The sequence below is a fragment of the Eleutherodactylus coqui genome, chromosome 3 (genome assembly GCF_035609145.1).
Source record: "Eleutherodactylus coqui strain aEleCoq1 chromosome 3, aEleCoq1.hap1, whole genome shotgun sequence".
NCBI lineage: Eukaryota > Metazoa > Chordata > Amphibia > Anura > Eleutherodactylidae > Eleutherodactylus > Eleutherodactylus coqui.
Genome location: NC_089839.1, coordinates 82,897,741 through 82,913,846, shown reverse-complemented (window position 1 = coordinate 82,913,846; position 16,106 = coordinate 82,897,741). Strand labels below are relative to the sequence as shown.

Below are 16,106 nucleotides of genomic sequence, written 5' to 3'. Positions count from 1 at the left end.
TTTCTTCCCCTGTGTGAAAAACACACGCCTAAATACTCCAATGTAAATAAATGGTGTTTCAGCACTCCATATTACGAGTGTAATACGGAGCATAAATACGCCTGTGTGAATGAGACCTTGGACAGTAAAGGCCCATTTACACCGAGCGATGATCGCTCAAACGACAGTCTGAGTGACAGCTTTGAGCGATCATTTTGCATAAACTATTAAGTAGCTACTCAGCTACCTAATAGCTTATTAGCGTGCAAATGAAGCCTTTAGCTGAAAGCAGTTAATAGCCCGAGAGCTCTTATCTGCTTTCAGTTCCTTTGTTCTCCAGCAGGAAACAATGCTATCAACACTACCCGTGGAGAACTGCTGACAAGATCAAACAACGATTTTTAGGTTGGCCTGAATTTAACGCTCAGCTAGCAGTGCCCGAATAGTGCACGATGGCCAAGTGTGTAGACGCAGCTATGATTGCTCAAACGAGCGCTTTTTAGCGCTTTTTTTTTTAAAGCAGTCATCGCTCCGTGTAAATGGGCTTTTACATCTGTGTCACGATATAAAATGGGTTTGAGTCATAGCTGTGTTCCCTATGAATATACTTGGGTGTCATGGGATGGAGCAACCAAGGGAGACCTGGTAGCTAACTGACCGCAAGGGCAGAAGCAGACGATAATTTAAAAGGAATTGACTTGCTTAAATAGAAGGGGCAAGGACACACATTGTGGTGGACACTTGCAGCTGTACCCATGAAACTGTGTTGCCATTAATACTAATTATAATTATTGGTCATTCGGTTTTGCGGGTAACATTGCTATTCACTGTAAAATCATGGAGTGTATTAAAAATGTATTTGAAACCCCACCCATAATAGGTTGGCATGGTTTTCTACCACATGCACCTTTTTTGCAACAAATATACTTACCCTCTGAAACAACCTACAGTTAAAGTGCACCCTACTTTTCAGAATAAGCTGCCGTGTGTGTACATGAGGAATAACACTATATATTCCTATGATATGACATGTATCCTGTATTAACCGCCCCTTCATTTTCCCCTCTGCAGGCTGTGGGTCTGGTTCTCAGTTCTGATCTCATTCTCAGTTCTCTCAAAACTGGTGAGAGAAGCCTGGCTGCTGTGCTGTGTTCTCTATACAAAGAGAACAGAGTATGTAATTTGTGCCTAACTGTCTGTAACACACAGAGAGACATATCAAGCAGTACTGAGCAGTGGATATGTAAATAAATTGCAGTAAATAACTGAGCATTAGCTCTAACAGCACATCTGTGTGAGTCTCTGCTTCTTTCCCTCTTTCTCCCTCTCCTAGATTTCAATGAACAGGATGTCTCATCCCCCTCCTATTTTTCCTGTTTTTCTGTCTCCTATAACAGACATAACATCACTTGACAAGAGCAAAGCAAACAATCACCTCTCTCCTCAAGTCCTTTTAAAGACTGAACGATTGCTAATTTAAACCTAACGACAAGTGAACTAACTACTATTTTTAGCAGGCCGAACGTCAGCGATAAATGACAAGGGAATGAATAGTGGATGATGGCTTGCGTTTACACGTAACGATTATCACTCACTTTCACTCGTTTTTTAAGCTGTAATGCATGTAAATGGGCCTTAAGCTGGGTTATGGTGCTGTTCGGGTGGGTGACCGGGAGCCGAAGGATGTATTTTTTATACCCACTCCACGCACAGTCCAAAAATCTAACTTTTCAAACTACTGTGCACATGCTCCCCGTCACCTCCCCAAACAGCATCATAACTTAGTTTATGGTGTTGTTTGGAGACGACAGGTTCCCTTTAAAGGGGTTGTCTCGCGAAATCAAGTGGGGTTATACACTTCTGTATGGCCATATTAATGCACATCGTGCATTAAATATGAGCCATACAGAAGTTATTCACTTACCTGCTCCGTTGCTAGCGTCCTCGTCTCCATGGTTCCGTCTAAATTCGCTGGCAGCTTGCTTTTTTAGACGCGCTTGCGCAGTCCGGTGTGCTCGCCGCTACAGCTCTTCTGCGCATGCGCAGACGAGCTGTCACTGCTCGGGAGCGCGCTGGAGCGGCCATTCTGTACCATCCTCTGTTAGAGGAAGGTGCAGAGCCGCCCAGCTGTCCCGAGAAGCCGCCCAGCTGTCTCGCTGTCCTGCCACCCAGGTAAGTGATGGGCCGGGGGGGCTGTCGCTGTGCCGGGGGGGGGGGGGGGGGCTGTCGCTGTGCCGGGGGGGGGGGGCTGTCGCTGTGCCGGGGGGGGGGCTGCCGCTGTGCCGGGGGGGGGGGGGGGGGGGCTGTCGCTGTGCCGGGGGGGGGGGGGGGGGCTGCCGCTGTGTCGGTTGCCTGCTGCCTGGCGGTGGGTGACTGTGTGCCGTGGTCGGCCGCGTTCAATCCAGGGGTCCGGTCGGCGGCTGCGGGGCGTCTGGTTGTCAGGGAGACACAGCTGGTAGCGTCTCGGAAGCGCGCACGTCGGGCTACAGCAAGCGATGGGAAAAGAGCTGGCGGCCATCTTGGGAAAATTTTTATAAGTTGCTGAAACGCTGGAACTGTAAGTACAAACCAGCTAGAAAAGTCATTTACAGGGGGGCTTAGTAATGTATGCTTAATTAGGGGGACTGGGCAAAAAAAAAAATTCACTGCTTCCTCGAGACAACCCCTTTAAGGCCTCATACACATAGCTGGATTTGGACTTGTATCACACAAATTACAAAAACAGCGCCCCTCTGAGTTCACATGGAAGCACACAGCGCTTTAGGTTCATGGTTTCTGTGAGACAAACATTGTGACACACTTTACCACACATCGGTGTTATGGCAGGATTCTTCCTGCCATGATATCAATCACAAGGCCCGGATACTTCTAGGACCCTCGGCCACTAGTGAACGGGCCGCCACCAGGATACTTACTGTTGTACAGAGTGATAATGTGTAAACAGTTTAGAATCTGCCTTTTGTACTCGTGGATTCTCTTGACTTGTACATCAAACAAGGATGAAGGGTTAATTTTCACTTTGTATTCATTTTCAAGGTAGGTTGCAAACTTCAACTTATTTTCCTGGCAATTAGGGAAATAAAAAAAGAGTAGTAAGTGGACCAGAACATCTTTAGGTCATTTGACATGAGTGTCTTACAGGTGCATCATTTACATGCCTGTAATATGAACGACTGTCCAGGTGATACTTGGCGTTCAGTTCAGTTGGATCGGGGCACTTGTCTGTATTATGCACTATTATAATGCTTGTGTGAAACTGGCCCCTATGCTGCATAAACCATTTGTGACTGAAACCCCGCTCAGGTAAAATACAGAAAATGACACGTCCATCCCAGTGGTGGCCAATGCCTAGGGGGTCGCATGCAGCCTTCAGTTTCTCTTACTGCAGCCTCAGACACCCTTACTTTTGAACTGTTTTGGTATCATACACTGATGTGCCAAAAGTCATGGGATAGCAGTATTCATTCATTGATCCAGTGTCACTTATGTTCGGAGAAAACATCATAGAACGCATCACTACTCAGTGGACACCACAGTAGCTGCGCACGGGGGCTTAATGATCATGACCATCAGCTTCTGGCTAGAATTGTCCGTGTGAACAGACAAACGACTCTGGCAGAAATCACATCCACATTCAGTACAGGAGGCCCCACATACACATCCCGCAGGTCCGTGCAAAATTCTTTAGCTTCCATACAATATGGGAATACCCATATTTACAATATATCCAATATCTCATGTTATATCCATAACACTTGACAGAGTGCCTCACCTGGTTACTAACTGAATCCTAAAGGACTGGAAACATGTGGCGCATGGCTAGGAGTCACAGTACCAATTGTTTCGGGCTAATGCTACGGTTATGTGTGACGTAGATCCCATGAAGCCATGGCCCCCAGTTGTCAACAAGGCACTGTGCAGGCTGGTGGTGGTTCCATACTGGTGTGCAGTGTTCTCCTGGCAAAGATTGGGTCCACTGCTCCACCTAAACACATTATTGGCCTGTGCTCAATGTTTCACTACTTGGCGACCATTTGAGGCCCTTCATAGATTTCCTGTACTCCCACATTGATGGGATATTCCAGATGGATAATGCACCATGGCATTGGGCCTATGTTGGTTAGAATTGGTTAGAGGAGCATTCTGGAGAATTCCTATGCATAATATGGCCTACATGATTGCCCACCATGAGCCCAATCAAGCATTCATGGAATATGGTAGAGAGGTCCATTCGCACCCGAGATCCTGCGCTTACATATACAATGGAGCTGTGGGTGGCTATGCATGTGGCATGGCTTGACATCTCTCCAGATGTCTTCAACCTTGTGGAATCAATGCCACATTGAGTTTCTGCACTTCACTGGACTACAGCGGGTCCTACAAGATATCACTTTATGTCCCATGACTTCTGGCACGCCAATGTAATATATCATGTTAGATTGCTCTCCACAACAAGGAATAGGACAAATGTACTCAGCGAGCTCACTTAGCTTTTTTCTGTATGTGACCTAGATTCTAAATGTAGAGTGACCATCTACCGTATGTGCAGCCAAATCTCTGCTACAGAGATGCAGGATGCTGAATGTAATGTATGGCCTGGAATGATACTGTGCTTAACTTTTATGGGGTAAAGATAAAAGTTATGAATAAGCCAAAAGCCCACAGATGTTGTGCACTTACCTGCTTGACTTTAGCGATATCATGCACAAAAGTTTCGTCATCTACAAAATCCAACAATTTCCTCAGCTGGCTCAAGTCAGTCACAAAGTCTTCCCCAATTTTCTGTACAAAAAGAAGAAAACCTTTTACAGATGCGTCCAACCTTACCTTTCTGCAAGGACTCCTCTTCCTCACAATACAAATTAGATATATAGGCACATACAACACCCAGCAGACTAAGGGCTCGTTCACATTCACACTTGCAGCTGTTATAACTTGGCCATTGTTCTGCTCCGTTACAGGAGCAGAATATGTCAGACACCAACAGTGACGGATGGCCCCTATTGACTATAATGGGGTTCATCATCATGAGTCCACATTACAATGGGAAGATAGAGCAATCCTTGAGACTTCCAATGAGGCGTGGTCATCGGTGCTAGGCTAGTCAGGGTCAAAATTTCAGAAATAGGCCACTCCGTCGGGTTTCTTGTGCAATGGTGAAGACCAAAGGAGGTCTAATTCAATACATGATGGATGCCTCTAATAAACTGTCCATTCAGTGTATATAGATACATGATAATTCTTGAAGGCTTTTGTAATTTTTAGTTTGCCATACTACAGCCCCCAAGGTATGAATGCAGTTTACCTCAGCAATGATGTCTGCTAAGCCGGGGTTGCAAAGCATTAACCATCTCCTTGGAGTGATGCCGTTTGTCTTGTTCTGAAACTTATCTGGTTCGATGTCATAGAAATCCTTGAAGCTATAACATGAAGAACAAAGCTGTATTATTACATGAGCTGTGTGTGTGTCAGAATGACATGTTCAACCACATTAAGTTAGAGAGATACTAAGATTAGATTTCATTTATACCTGAATGCCAAATGTACTAATCTCTGGTATTAACCATATCATGTAGGCAATGTTTAAAGGGACTCAGTCACCTACTTTTAACCCTAAAAGCCAAGCTCATAGCCTGAAAGTAGGTGACCCGCTGAGTCTGGGGATGTAAGTGTTATACTCACCTCCCACTGTCATTCCCCCGGTATCACCGCTGAAAGCCTCCGCTCAATGCACTAAGTAGTCCGCCTGTTCTAATTTTATAATGGGATGACTTAGCAGCACCGCTCAAAGCACTGCAGAGCCAGCCTTCAGCACTCACAATAACATGAGGCAAGTATAAAACTTACATCCCCAAATTCCACGGGGCACCTACTTTCAGCCCATAAGCTTGGCTTATAGGGCTAAATGGAGGTGATAATGTTGCTGGTGGCAATTAGACTTATGGAAAGGTTATCAATAAAGGCCCCTGTCCTAGCTTTTTGAGCCCTATGGATAACATCTTTCCACATTCCTTAATTAGTGCTCCTTCACACGGGCGTATATTCAGTTGTGCGTGCATCAGCGCTGCGTTTTACCAGAGCAAACTTTCTTGAGCGTAGGTCTGCGTAGTTTACTGTACTTTTTACACCGGCAGGGCACGTTCATGACAAGATGCACCACTTGAAATGGCTTACTTCCAGACGTGTTCTTTTTCCATCGGAATTACATAGTGCATTATACATCTCCTTCTGTATTGTGCATGCATTTGCTTACCCCCCACTGACTTCTACAGGGACCTTTGGTGCGCAAATGTGCAGCAAAATAGAGCATGCTCTGTTTTTTTCTTGCACAACCTAAATACGGAAATGTGAATAAATCGAGTGAAATCAATGAGTTCTATTCCTTGCGTATTGCGCACATAAATTTTACGTATGTAAATACGCCGTGTGAAGGAGCCCTCACATGTCAGATGTCTGATTGTTCTGCACACTATTAAATAATGCTGAGTTTTTCCTCTATATACTTACACTGAGTGCTTCACTATTTCGGAGTGGATCCTAGCCACACCATTGACGGCATGAGATCCGATCACACATAAGTGAGCCATGTTTATCCTCTTACAGTCACCTTCTTCAATGATGGACATCTTACGCAGGCGTTCCACATCCCCGGGAAACAAAGCTGCCACTTCCTACAAATAGGTAGGTAAAAATATAATTCTATAGACACCTCTGGTGTTATACAATCAGTAGCAGTGGTCATTACTAGACGTAAGATGTAAAGAAGTACAAGTTACTGTGTTCCAGTGCTTTGATTCCTCATTCTTGACATTATGGGAGGTTAGGAACTTGTGATATAACTCCTTCTACTACAGCCTTCCTTTGCCTGTACAAGTCATGGAATAGATTTTTCCATTTACTGCAACACTTAAGCCTCATGTCCACGAGCGGATTGGATTCCGCATGCAGGAGCCCGCCACCGAGCACACTGCGAGACTTCCACTTACCCGTCCGGGTCTACTGTGGGTCTTCGCTCTTCTTCACTGATGTGTGTGGAAGTGCCGTCTGGCACACCATCGCACATGCGCAGTGAAGTTTTGGGTTTTAAACTCTTGCTTTCCCGCAGAATCCACGGCCTGTCCGCAATTCAATTTTGAACAGGCTGCGGATCAGACAGCCGTCCGTGTGGGATCCGCAGTGAAGTGGAGCATGCTGTGACTTTTTTTCCGAACCAAAAAGTCCACAAATCTAATTTGCAAGCTTTTTTTTAACTTGCGGATGCCCATGGATCCCTCTGGATGGCTTGATTTGTGGATCTTCTCTGCAGGTGACCCGCAAATCAGATCCGCCTGTGGACATTGGGCCTTACTGGATGTGAAGAGCACCCAACACCTACAGGATTTTTAGACTTTGTTGGATTATTTTTTCTTCGTGAAAATCTATCCAAATTTAGGCAAAAATTCTGCACATTTTGAAACAATCCACATCACCATTATATAGAAGAAGCAATCAGCTCCGTGGTATTTTTGGTGTCATTACAATTCACACTTAGATTTGGTTCTAAGTCCAACCAACTACAAACAAAACTTCCTGGCAGGTCTTACGACATCACGGTGGAGATCATAACCGCAAAAGAACATGTTTTGAAACCTTTTTGAAATATTCCTAATTATGCTATCTATAATGAGGCTTTGTGGAATGAATACCCCAGCCTACTGAAATGTGACCCGTAGACAACACGTGAGCTCTTACATCCAGGTGTTTCTGATTGATTGCATAGATAATCTCAAGGTGGCGCGGCAGCAGCTTCTCAAACAAGTGAACCGGCCAACGTTCCAGAGCCTCAGGCAGCACGGTGTGGTTGGTATAAGCACAAGTCCTCTTTGTTACGTCCCAGGCCTGAGGGGAAACAGCGCAGTTCATTATCACGGTAAATACATTGGAGAACTGCTACACTGTGCAGATGACAATCAACACAATCATTAGATTTCATTCTATTGTATAAACACAATAAATTGCTAAAATGTGTATTCAGTCATCCATCCAGTCATTTTTTTTTAGTCTCGATATACAGTATATTATTTATTTCACTCAAACAGTGACCAAAGAGAATGCAATTTATCCAACATAAATAAAGAGCGTGAGGAAATTAACCCGTTCCAGTCCAATTTGTATCCTGGTTTTCCTAGGGGGCTTACTCTTTTTCTGCTGTTATACAATAGCGCTATCTGCTGGCTAAAGCCAGTACTGCATGAGGTGACACGTTGGATAGGCTCCGACAGCAATGAGGATGGCAATATACAGTAAGAGAACCCTGACGGACGTCTTCCAACATCTGAGCTCTACAGCCTTAAATCATAGTGTCTTCAGAGGTCAGACAGTGGATTGGAAAGGGTTAATATGTTGTAACTAATTCAAAGAAATAAAGGAATAAGGTGAATGTTTACTTTTAAACATTATGTAATCTTTAGGTCCAACATTCTGTGCTAATTAAACTTGGCTCTGTTTGGATTTGACTCCCATTCACTGCAACAAGAGTAAGCTGAACTGCCAAACCGAACCACTGCACCATAGACGGAATTTTGTCACTTACAGACGTCCAAACTTCCTTCTAATCAGCTGATGGAAGGGGATTCCAAGAGGTGGACCGCCGCCGATCAGCTATTGGAGACCAGTCCGGAGAATAGGTCATCAATAGTTTCCCCCTGGTGCCATACTAGCTTTCTTTTGTAATCTGTTGCGTTGCCTCACCTTGTCCCACTCCATGTCCTCCACATCTACCAAGATCCTCATGAGCTCAGGAATAGCAAGTGCAGGGTGGGTATCATTCAGCTGTATAGCAACCTGTGCAATAAAAATGTAGACAGTCAAAGTTAAGTTAAGAGGAATGTATCACCTATGGGTTTTTTGTAATTAAAACTAGATAGCGAAACATTTTCAGTTGTTCTAATTGTTGATATTTTTTATTCTATTGTCTGTACATGAATATGGAAGCGGCCATATTGCCCAAGCTGCAGTTACCATTAAGGCCTCATGTCCACGGTAAAAAGATTATTTAAGATCCGCAGCGTTTTTCCCGCATGCGGATCCGCGCCCCATAGGGGTGCATTGGACACCCGCAGGTAGTTAAATACCTGCGGATGTCATTTTACCCTTGAGGCACAGATTGCGTGTGCGAGGAAAAAAAACGCAGCATGCTCCATTTTAGTGCGGGTCTCCCGCGGGGACAGCTCCTGCAGGCTTCTATTGAAACCTATAGAAGCCATCCGGATCCACGGTACACCCGCGCCTAAATTTCTGCTCTCTGTGCGCGGGAGCGCAGGAGTTTAAAAAAAATGGAGTGCCTGGCGCATGCGCGCGGCATGCTGCCAGTGTGCCGAGCACATCGGCCGGGCCGAAGAAAGAAGATCGGGCCGCGATGGAGGGTAGATCCGCAGCGTCCGAACAGGTGGGTAAATTATTCTTTTTAGCCTCATGTCTGCAGGAAAGAAGGGACCCGCTGCGGGATTCTCCATAAAGAATCCGCGGCGGGCCTGATTTCCCTGTGGACATGGGGCCTTAGAGATGCTTTAGTGCAAAAAATATGGGCCATTCACACGACGGACAGGACCTGAGTCATTGACTTTTATGGGACAGTACCACAGGCTTGCTCTGTGAAACGTGCAGAGGTCATTGTTCGGAGAGGAACGGTGACCATCACCTGCTGTGATTGGTGGATCCTGGGTTATCTATTTGTATAGCTTTAACCTTTCATTGTAATCCTTTCTGTGAGGATAATGAGATTAATGCTGAAAGGTTTTCTCTACCAGACAGAAAGTGTCAGACCATTATTAGTGTGTATTCACGCATCTAATTGCGAGAAGGAAAGGACTTGCATGTGTAAAGAAACCATTTATTTCAATTGGTTAATTCACATGAGCTATTTTTCTCTAGGACAGAGTCAGAGATCTAAAAATTGCAACATTTCTTATTTTTGGGCAGTTCTTATACAAGAATCGCCCATTATTTCCAATGGGAGCTTGAAAAACAACACCAAGAAACACACGTGTCGCACTCGCATGCCATACAATTTGTATGTGAGTGGGTTGTATTGTTTTTTTTTACCATTTTAACCAATGAAGCACATGCGATTTTTTTAATGTGACTGAAAAACGCATGTACAGTGATGCAATATGTTTGTAACGCTGAAATACACTGCAATTAAATGACAGCTGAGAGCTACCTCTGATTGGTCCCTGCGCTCAGCCAATCAGAGGCAGCACTCACTCACCCATTCATGAATGGGTGAGTGAGAGCTGCCTCTGATTGGTGAGGGCTGCGACCAATCAGAGGCAGCCCATTCAGCAGGCGGGGATTTTAAATCCCCGCTTGCTGAATACTACAGAGAGCAGTTCAGGAGAACTGCCGGACGGACGCGGCTGAACTCCGGCTGCAGGAAAAAGGTGAGTATACTTTTTTTTTTTTTACATATTTTCAGGATGGTTTTCAGGGAAGGGCTTATATTTTAAGCCCTTCCCCGAAAATTCATCCAGCGCTTGCCGGCAGCCCATTGCTTTCAATGGAACCGGCTGTATTGCCGGCTCCATTGAATTTAATGAGCGAACATCGTTCTCCTCTGCCACAGCTGTGGCAGAGGATAGCGGGCAGCACTGGGCCGTTTCGCTGAAAACGCTGCTAAGTGCAGATTTTTCAGCGAATCGTCAGCCCCGGTCACGCGATTTGCGGATGCGCATCCGTTATGCGATCCGCAAATTGCAGGAAAAAACACCAGTGTGACTTAGGCCTTAGGGTGAATGCCCACGAACAGAATCGCTACATGTGTAAGTTCCGCAGCTAATAGATTCTATTGAACATAATAGCTTTCTGCCTTCCAATGCTCACATGAAGAATTCTACCGCGGATTTCCACGAGTGGGAAAAAAACATGGTATGTTCTATTTTCCATAGATTTACGCCGTGGGAGTCTGCGATCACTGGCATGCACTTTTCTGTCTTTAATCGCAGGACTCCCACGGCGTAAGTTTGTGGGCGTATCCCACATCGCTTGTGGGCATGAGCCTTAAGGTTAAGGGTCCTTGGAGAAGGATAACTATTCCAACAACTAACACTCCTGTGCTTTAAGAAAGGAGCGAAATCTATGAACGACTGCCAATTTATTTGGGATGATCGTTGTTTGTTGTTCAGCTTATGCAAGCATAAAAATTAAAGGATAAGCAAACAAATTATGGTTAGTTGTTCAGTCATTGACTGTGTGTTTATGCAATGAATAGCGTTCAGTTTTGCACAATTCACTGGTAATCTGAATGACAATCATTTCTTGTAAAAGGGCCCTAAGTGGTCAGTGTGAAAACTGCAGGATCTTAGGATATTGTTTTCTAAATACAGATAGGGACATTGAAATTTGAAACAAAAAATTGGTCATTTTCTGACACTTTCCCTTTAAGCTTTGGGGACTTAGTAACATACTGTATTTAGAAGTTCAATTAGCTAATTAGTTGAGCGTATCATAGGTACTCCAGATAACTGATCTTTGCATAGGATCACATTACAGTACTACCCTTTGGTAACACGTCAGGACCCATAGATTCTGCTCTTTATTTTCTGCTTCTATACCTTAATTATGGTTTATTCTCACTTCTATGTATACCGTTCCTTTTTCTTGCTCTTCTGTACTAGCCGATCAGTGTGTGCGTTTGACCTACTTACAAGTTTAGTTTTGTCTCATTGTTTGAAAATTGCAAAATTAAAAAAGTAAAAAAAACTAAATTACTAGTCAAGTTGGTTTAATTATAAGACGATGCCGTGAATATGCAAATAAATCTAATTGTTGAAAAATTATGAAAAATGTATCATATATGAAACCACACAAAATAATGCCCACTCTATGAAGAAGCAGGGTCAGGCAGCAGATTAGGTGCTTAAAGGTTTTAATGCATAAGCATCAATTATAAACACCTCATAGCCATAAAAGTAGCGACGTTTCGACCCTATATAAAGCGGGTCTTTGTCAAGCCTACAACAACTTAAAACAAATAGGCTTGACAAAGACCCGTTTTATATAGGGTCGAAACGTCGCTACTTTTATGGCTATGAGGTGTTTATAATTGATGCTTATGCATTAAAACCTTTAAGCACCTAATCTGCTGCCTGACCCTGCTTCCTTTTGGATTTGATACATTGGGATTCCTGTGGATTCAATCCCTTTTTCAGGCGAGCAGCAATTTTCTTTGGAAGGGTCCCCCTATACGGTTGGTGAGTGCTGCTGTACCCCTCAGTCTTCACTCTATGAAGAAGACAGCTGGACAGCCCTCTGTGGATGAGCAGAAATAAACTCCTTTCATGACATTTTCATTCTTGTAATCTAAAGTAACTGTACTTAAGTGACCCATTAGGAGTGGGGCCAACTCTTGTGCGCCCCACCAACCTGTTGTGTATTCAAGTGACATTACTATTTATAAGGCAAATTAAAAAAAGCTGGCCACACTAAAAAATATTTTTTGCTTACACTTTGTAAGGTCGTTCCACCATATGACTGAAGTCACTGTTTCCATACTACAGTCAGTCTATAAAATCAGTGACTTACCTTATCAGGGAAGGTATCAAAGCAGGTTCTAACTGGGTCACGACATCCAAACTTGGAAGACTTGAACCGCCTGATAATATCTTGCAGAGTGGCAGCTACCACAAAGTACTCCTGCTTCAGACGCAACTCCTTACCTTCAAAGAACTGCAGAAAGGGCAGCAGATTATCATCTTTATTCATATCACAGCAGCTACATTACACTGTGGACTTGCCATGTGTACAAGTCCCTTTACAGCAGCACAAGGAGTCCCTACAGGCCTGCATTATTGTACTGTAGGTACTCGTTGCAGTGCTGTATATAGTTACTCTGGGAGACACTATATGCTTCCCCAAAAGAAATGCATCTAGTAGAATGCGTCATATAGCATGCAATGGGGAGAAGGGCACTGCATTAAATCTAAAAGGAACACAGAGGTTTAGTATAAGCCAATGGCGGGTTGCAGGCAACATATAATGGATCCACATACAATTATGTACAAGAACTTTAAGCCCAATAAAAAAAACTACAGAGTTTGTATTCAAAGATAACATCGACTCACATTATCGTTGGGGTACAAAACCCGGGAGATATTTTCAGCCAAATTTCTATCCAAAACAGCTTGTATGTAGTCACCAACATTAACTGCAATAGAAAGGGATGTAATGGTTATTACATGAGACTTCTAGCTTTTAAAATCTTCTACAAAATCTATAATATGCACTAGAGAAATATCGGCCTTACACCTGTGACTAAGCTAAGCCCTGTAACGTACAGGGGCAGCTTGGTTTGGATGGTGCAGGAATAAAAGGCAGGTGGAGGCAAAACTAAAAAAAGTATAAATTAAACTTTTATTAAATTTCTGATATATAATAGTAACATGTCAGAAGTTTTGATTGGTGGAGTTTGCAGAGCCAAGACTCCTACCATTCGCTAAAATGAAAGGCAGAAGCGTTCTTCTGAGCACATTCGCAGTTTTCATCACTGCTCCGAATTCTCAGAAAGGCAATGACAGCTGAATAGGCAAGTAGCTTAGATTAGCGCTTCTACGTGTTCATTTTAGCGATCAGTGGGAGTTTCAGCACCTGGACCCCCACCAAGCAAAGTCTCTAAAAAAATAGAATTGCACTTTACCCTTACTTTATATGAATATATACACACAAATTTTATATATGCCAAGCCTGGTTATCCTTTGTCAAAGTTGTACGAAACGCATGTTAGGGTGCGACCACTCCCAGGGTTGGTAACTATGTGACTTTGTTCAGCCATACTTTATATCAGCTCGCTATTATGTATAGGTTGGCAATCTGTGCTTTCTGTAGATTTATTACTGTAGTTCCTAATGCAGCAGTCACCTATATTGTATGAGCCTCTATTATACCCTGTGTCTAGAATTGTGACATCTTCATATATTCTTTTTAATGATGTTGATAATGAAATCTATTTTAAACATATTTGTGCAGTGTGCTAATTTCCAGGTTATTTTAACTGAGAGTTTTCTCATTAGTGGAGTAGCGGCACCAACCAGTGGCCGGCATGGGTAACTACACCGCCTCTGCTATATAGGAAGTCAGCACAAATTCTCAGCTGTATGGGGGAAGCAAGCACAAAGTAATGGCATGGTCTTTTAAGAAGGGCTTTAGCCCCCTGCCTTACACCCTTTCACTCTAATCACATTATAATTTTTCCCAATAAATATGAAATTAATCACTTTAGACCATGTATAGCACACTTCCAATCCAGTGTACAGTTAAGTAATGCCGACATATCCGCATCAAAAGGTTTTTAAACTAAAGTTTAGCAGTACATACGGCAACAAACTGCAAAACTATGAAATGTCAAAAAAAAGGAACTCAACCGCATGTCACTGAAATAGATGGAGACTTTCTGACCCTCATACCCGAGATAATTACTGGAGGTACTTTTACACAGGACGACCATTCAAATAATCACTCATAGTGAATTCAAATGATATTTCAGTGTAAAGATGGCCACCAATGAGCAATAAGTCTATTTGTTTCATTTCAGTTTATAAAAAAATAAATAAAATAGCCTTTGATTGATCAAAAGCTGAACTTTATTCTATGTCCTTGTAAGGAACATGAACTTGTAATTCTTTAATTGCTCATAATACATCTTATTTCTTTTATCATGGCACTAGCAATGGCAAACTATCAGCCTTCTGTGAGTGGATGGTAGAGGGCTGATGATGTCACACAGTCAGCTCCCTCCCTTTGTTGATGATGTTGACCACAAAATTTCAGGGGTTAATGGTAGAAACCCAGACTTGGCAGTGGTCTTCCACTGCAAATGGAGTGGGCTCTGCTCCTGAGCCCACACCTTCTATGTGCCATACATGTACAATATGTTTCCTTTGCATGACATACATGCATAGTATAGGATGGGGTTAAAAGGGGTTGTCTGAGAAAAATAAACCCAAATTCAGTTCAGGTCCAGCAGTGCCAGCACCTCCATGTCTGGCATAGTACCAACACAATATCACATATATCTATCATATATAGATATTCTTCTCTCCTCCTGATGTCAGAACCAGGCTGTAAGTAGAGGTGCCTGTAGGAAACGCAGACTAAGTTTATTTCCCCAAACAATCCCTTTTAAAGCCCTTTCCACATACATATATGTATATATATATGCGTTTTCCCATTGTAATGATTTTTCTTTCTTTCTATTTTGTTACCATCTGCTTAACAATCAGCTTTCAGATATAAGTAAAACTACAACCTGATGACCTTGCCAGAGTTCACCCTTAAATAGCGACGGCTCGGGAATTACGCATTTGCCTTTTATAGCCATTCTGAGCTGCTACTAGACCTGCAGTGATAATCACAAGAGCCTGATGTTGTCAAAGCCCTTATAATGTTCTCTTATGGGGAATCCTGGTGAAAGAAGCCTCTATCTACACTGCTGTGCCAACCAGCTGCAGTGAATGGACAGAACCAACATTAGGAAGAGGCGCTGACAAGTGTAACCACTGGCTACAAGTACTGGAATTCTGGGTTGGTATGTTATACACATAATTAGTTGCTCAATGTGATTTTGTGCATTAATTAAATGATTTAAGGCCATGTATGCCTTTGTACTTTTTTATTCTTTTAATCATTGGAGAAATTTACTAAACCCGGCATTTCCTGTGGCAGGCTTTGTACAGTTTTCCCGGGAGCGAGGTACGCTGAATGAATGGAGAGGTTAACGCCCCTTCATGTATTTAGCGCATCCCTGGCAGCTTCATGCGCCTAAACAGAAATGTATACCAGGTCCAATTTAGCGTATATTTCTGGTATCATTTACGCCAGTTTTTGGTGTAAATTACAAATAATTCTCCTAGTCTGGGGTGGCCATGCCCTCACTAGTTTAAAAAAAAAGGGGTAGGGCCAGCGCAGAAAGGAGAACAATTGCAAATTGTTTCAACTTTTAGATGCCATAAACTTGCATAAGAAGGGTTAATAAATGTGCCCAGTGTGTTTTGGGAAATGAAGACTTTTTCCAATTGTCTTTCATTAAAAATGTTTGATTGTTTGGCTTCCATGCTTGTAATATTTTCAAAGGCATTGCAAACTGGAGGACTGAA

The 16,106-nt window shown here is 43.2% G+C and overlaps 1 protein-coding gene across 1 annotated transcript in view; it reads right to left on the bottom strand.

Annotated features, from left to right (window-relative positions):
* PYGB (glycogen phosphorylase B) overlaps positions 1-16,106 on the bottom strand; it is a 70,325-nt gene that overhangs the window by 11,009 nt on the left and 43,210 nt on the right. Inside the window, exons 7-14 of the mRNA XM_066595796.1 lie at positions 13,080-13,162; positions 12,541-12,684; positions 8,710-8,802; positions 7,711-7,857; positions 6,487-6,650; positions 5,285-5,399; positions 4,660-4,761; positions 2,895-3,042 (exon numbers count right to left, since the gene is read on the bottom strand). Of these exons, the coding sequence (XP_066451893.1) occupies positions 2,895-3,042; positions 4,660-4,761; positions 5,285-5,399; positions 6,487-6,650; positions 7,711-7,857; positions 8,710-8,802; positions 12,541-12,684; positions 13,080-13,162 (996 nt within the window). The remainder of the gene's footprint in view (positions 1-2,894; positions 3,043-4,659; positions 4,762-5,284; positions 5,400-6,486; positions 6,651-7,710; positions 7,858-8,709; positions 8,803-12,540; positions 12,685-13,079; positions 13,163-16,106) is intronic.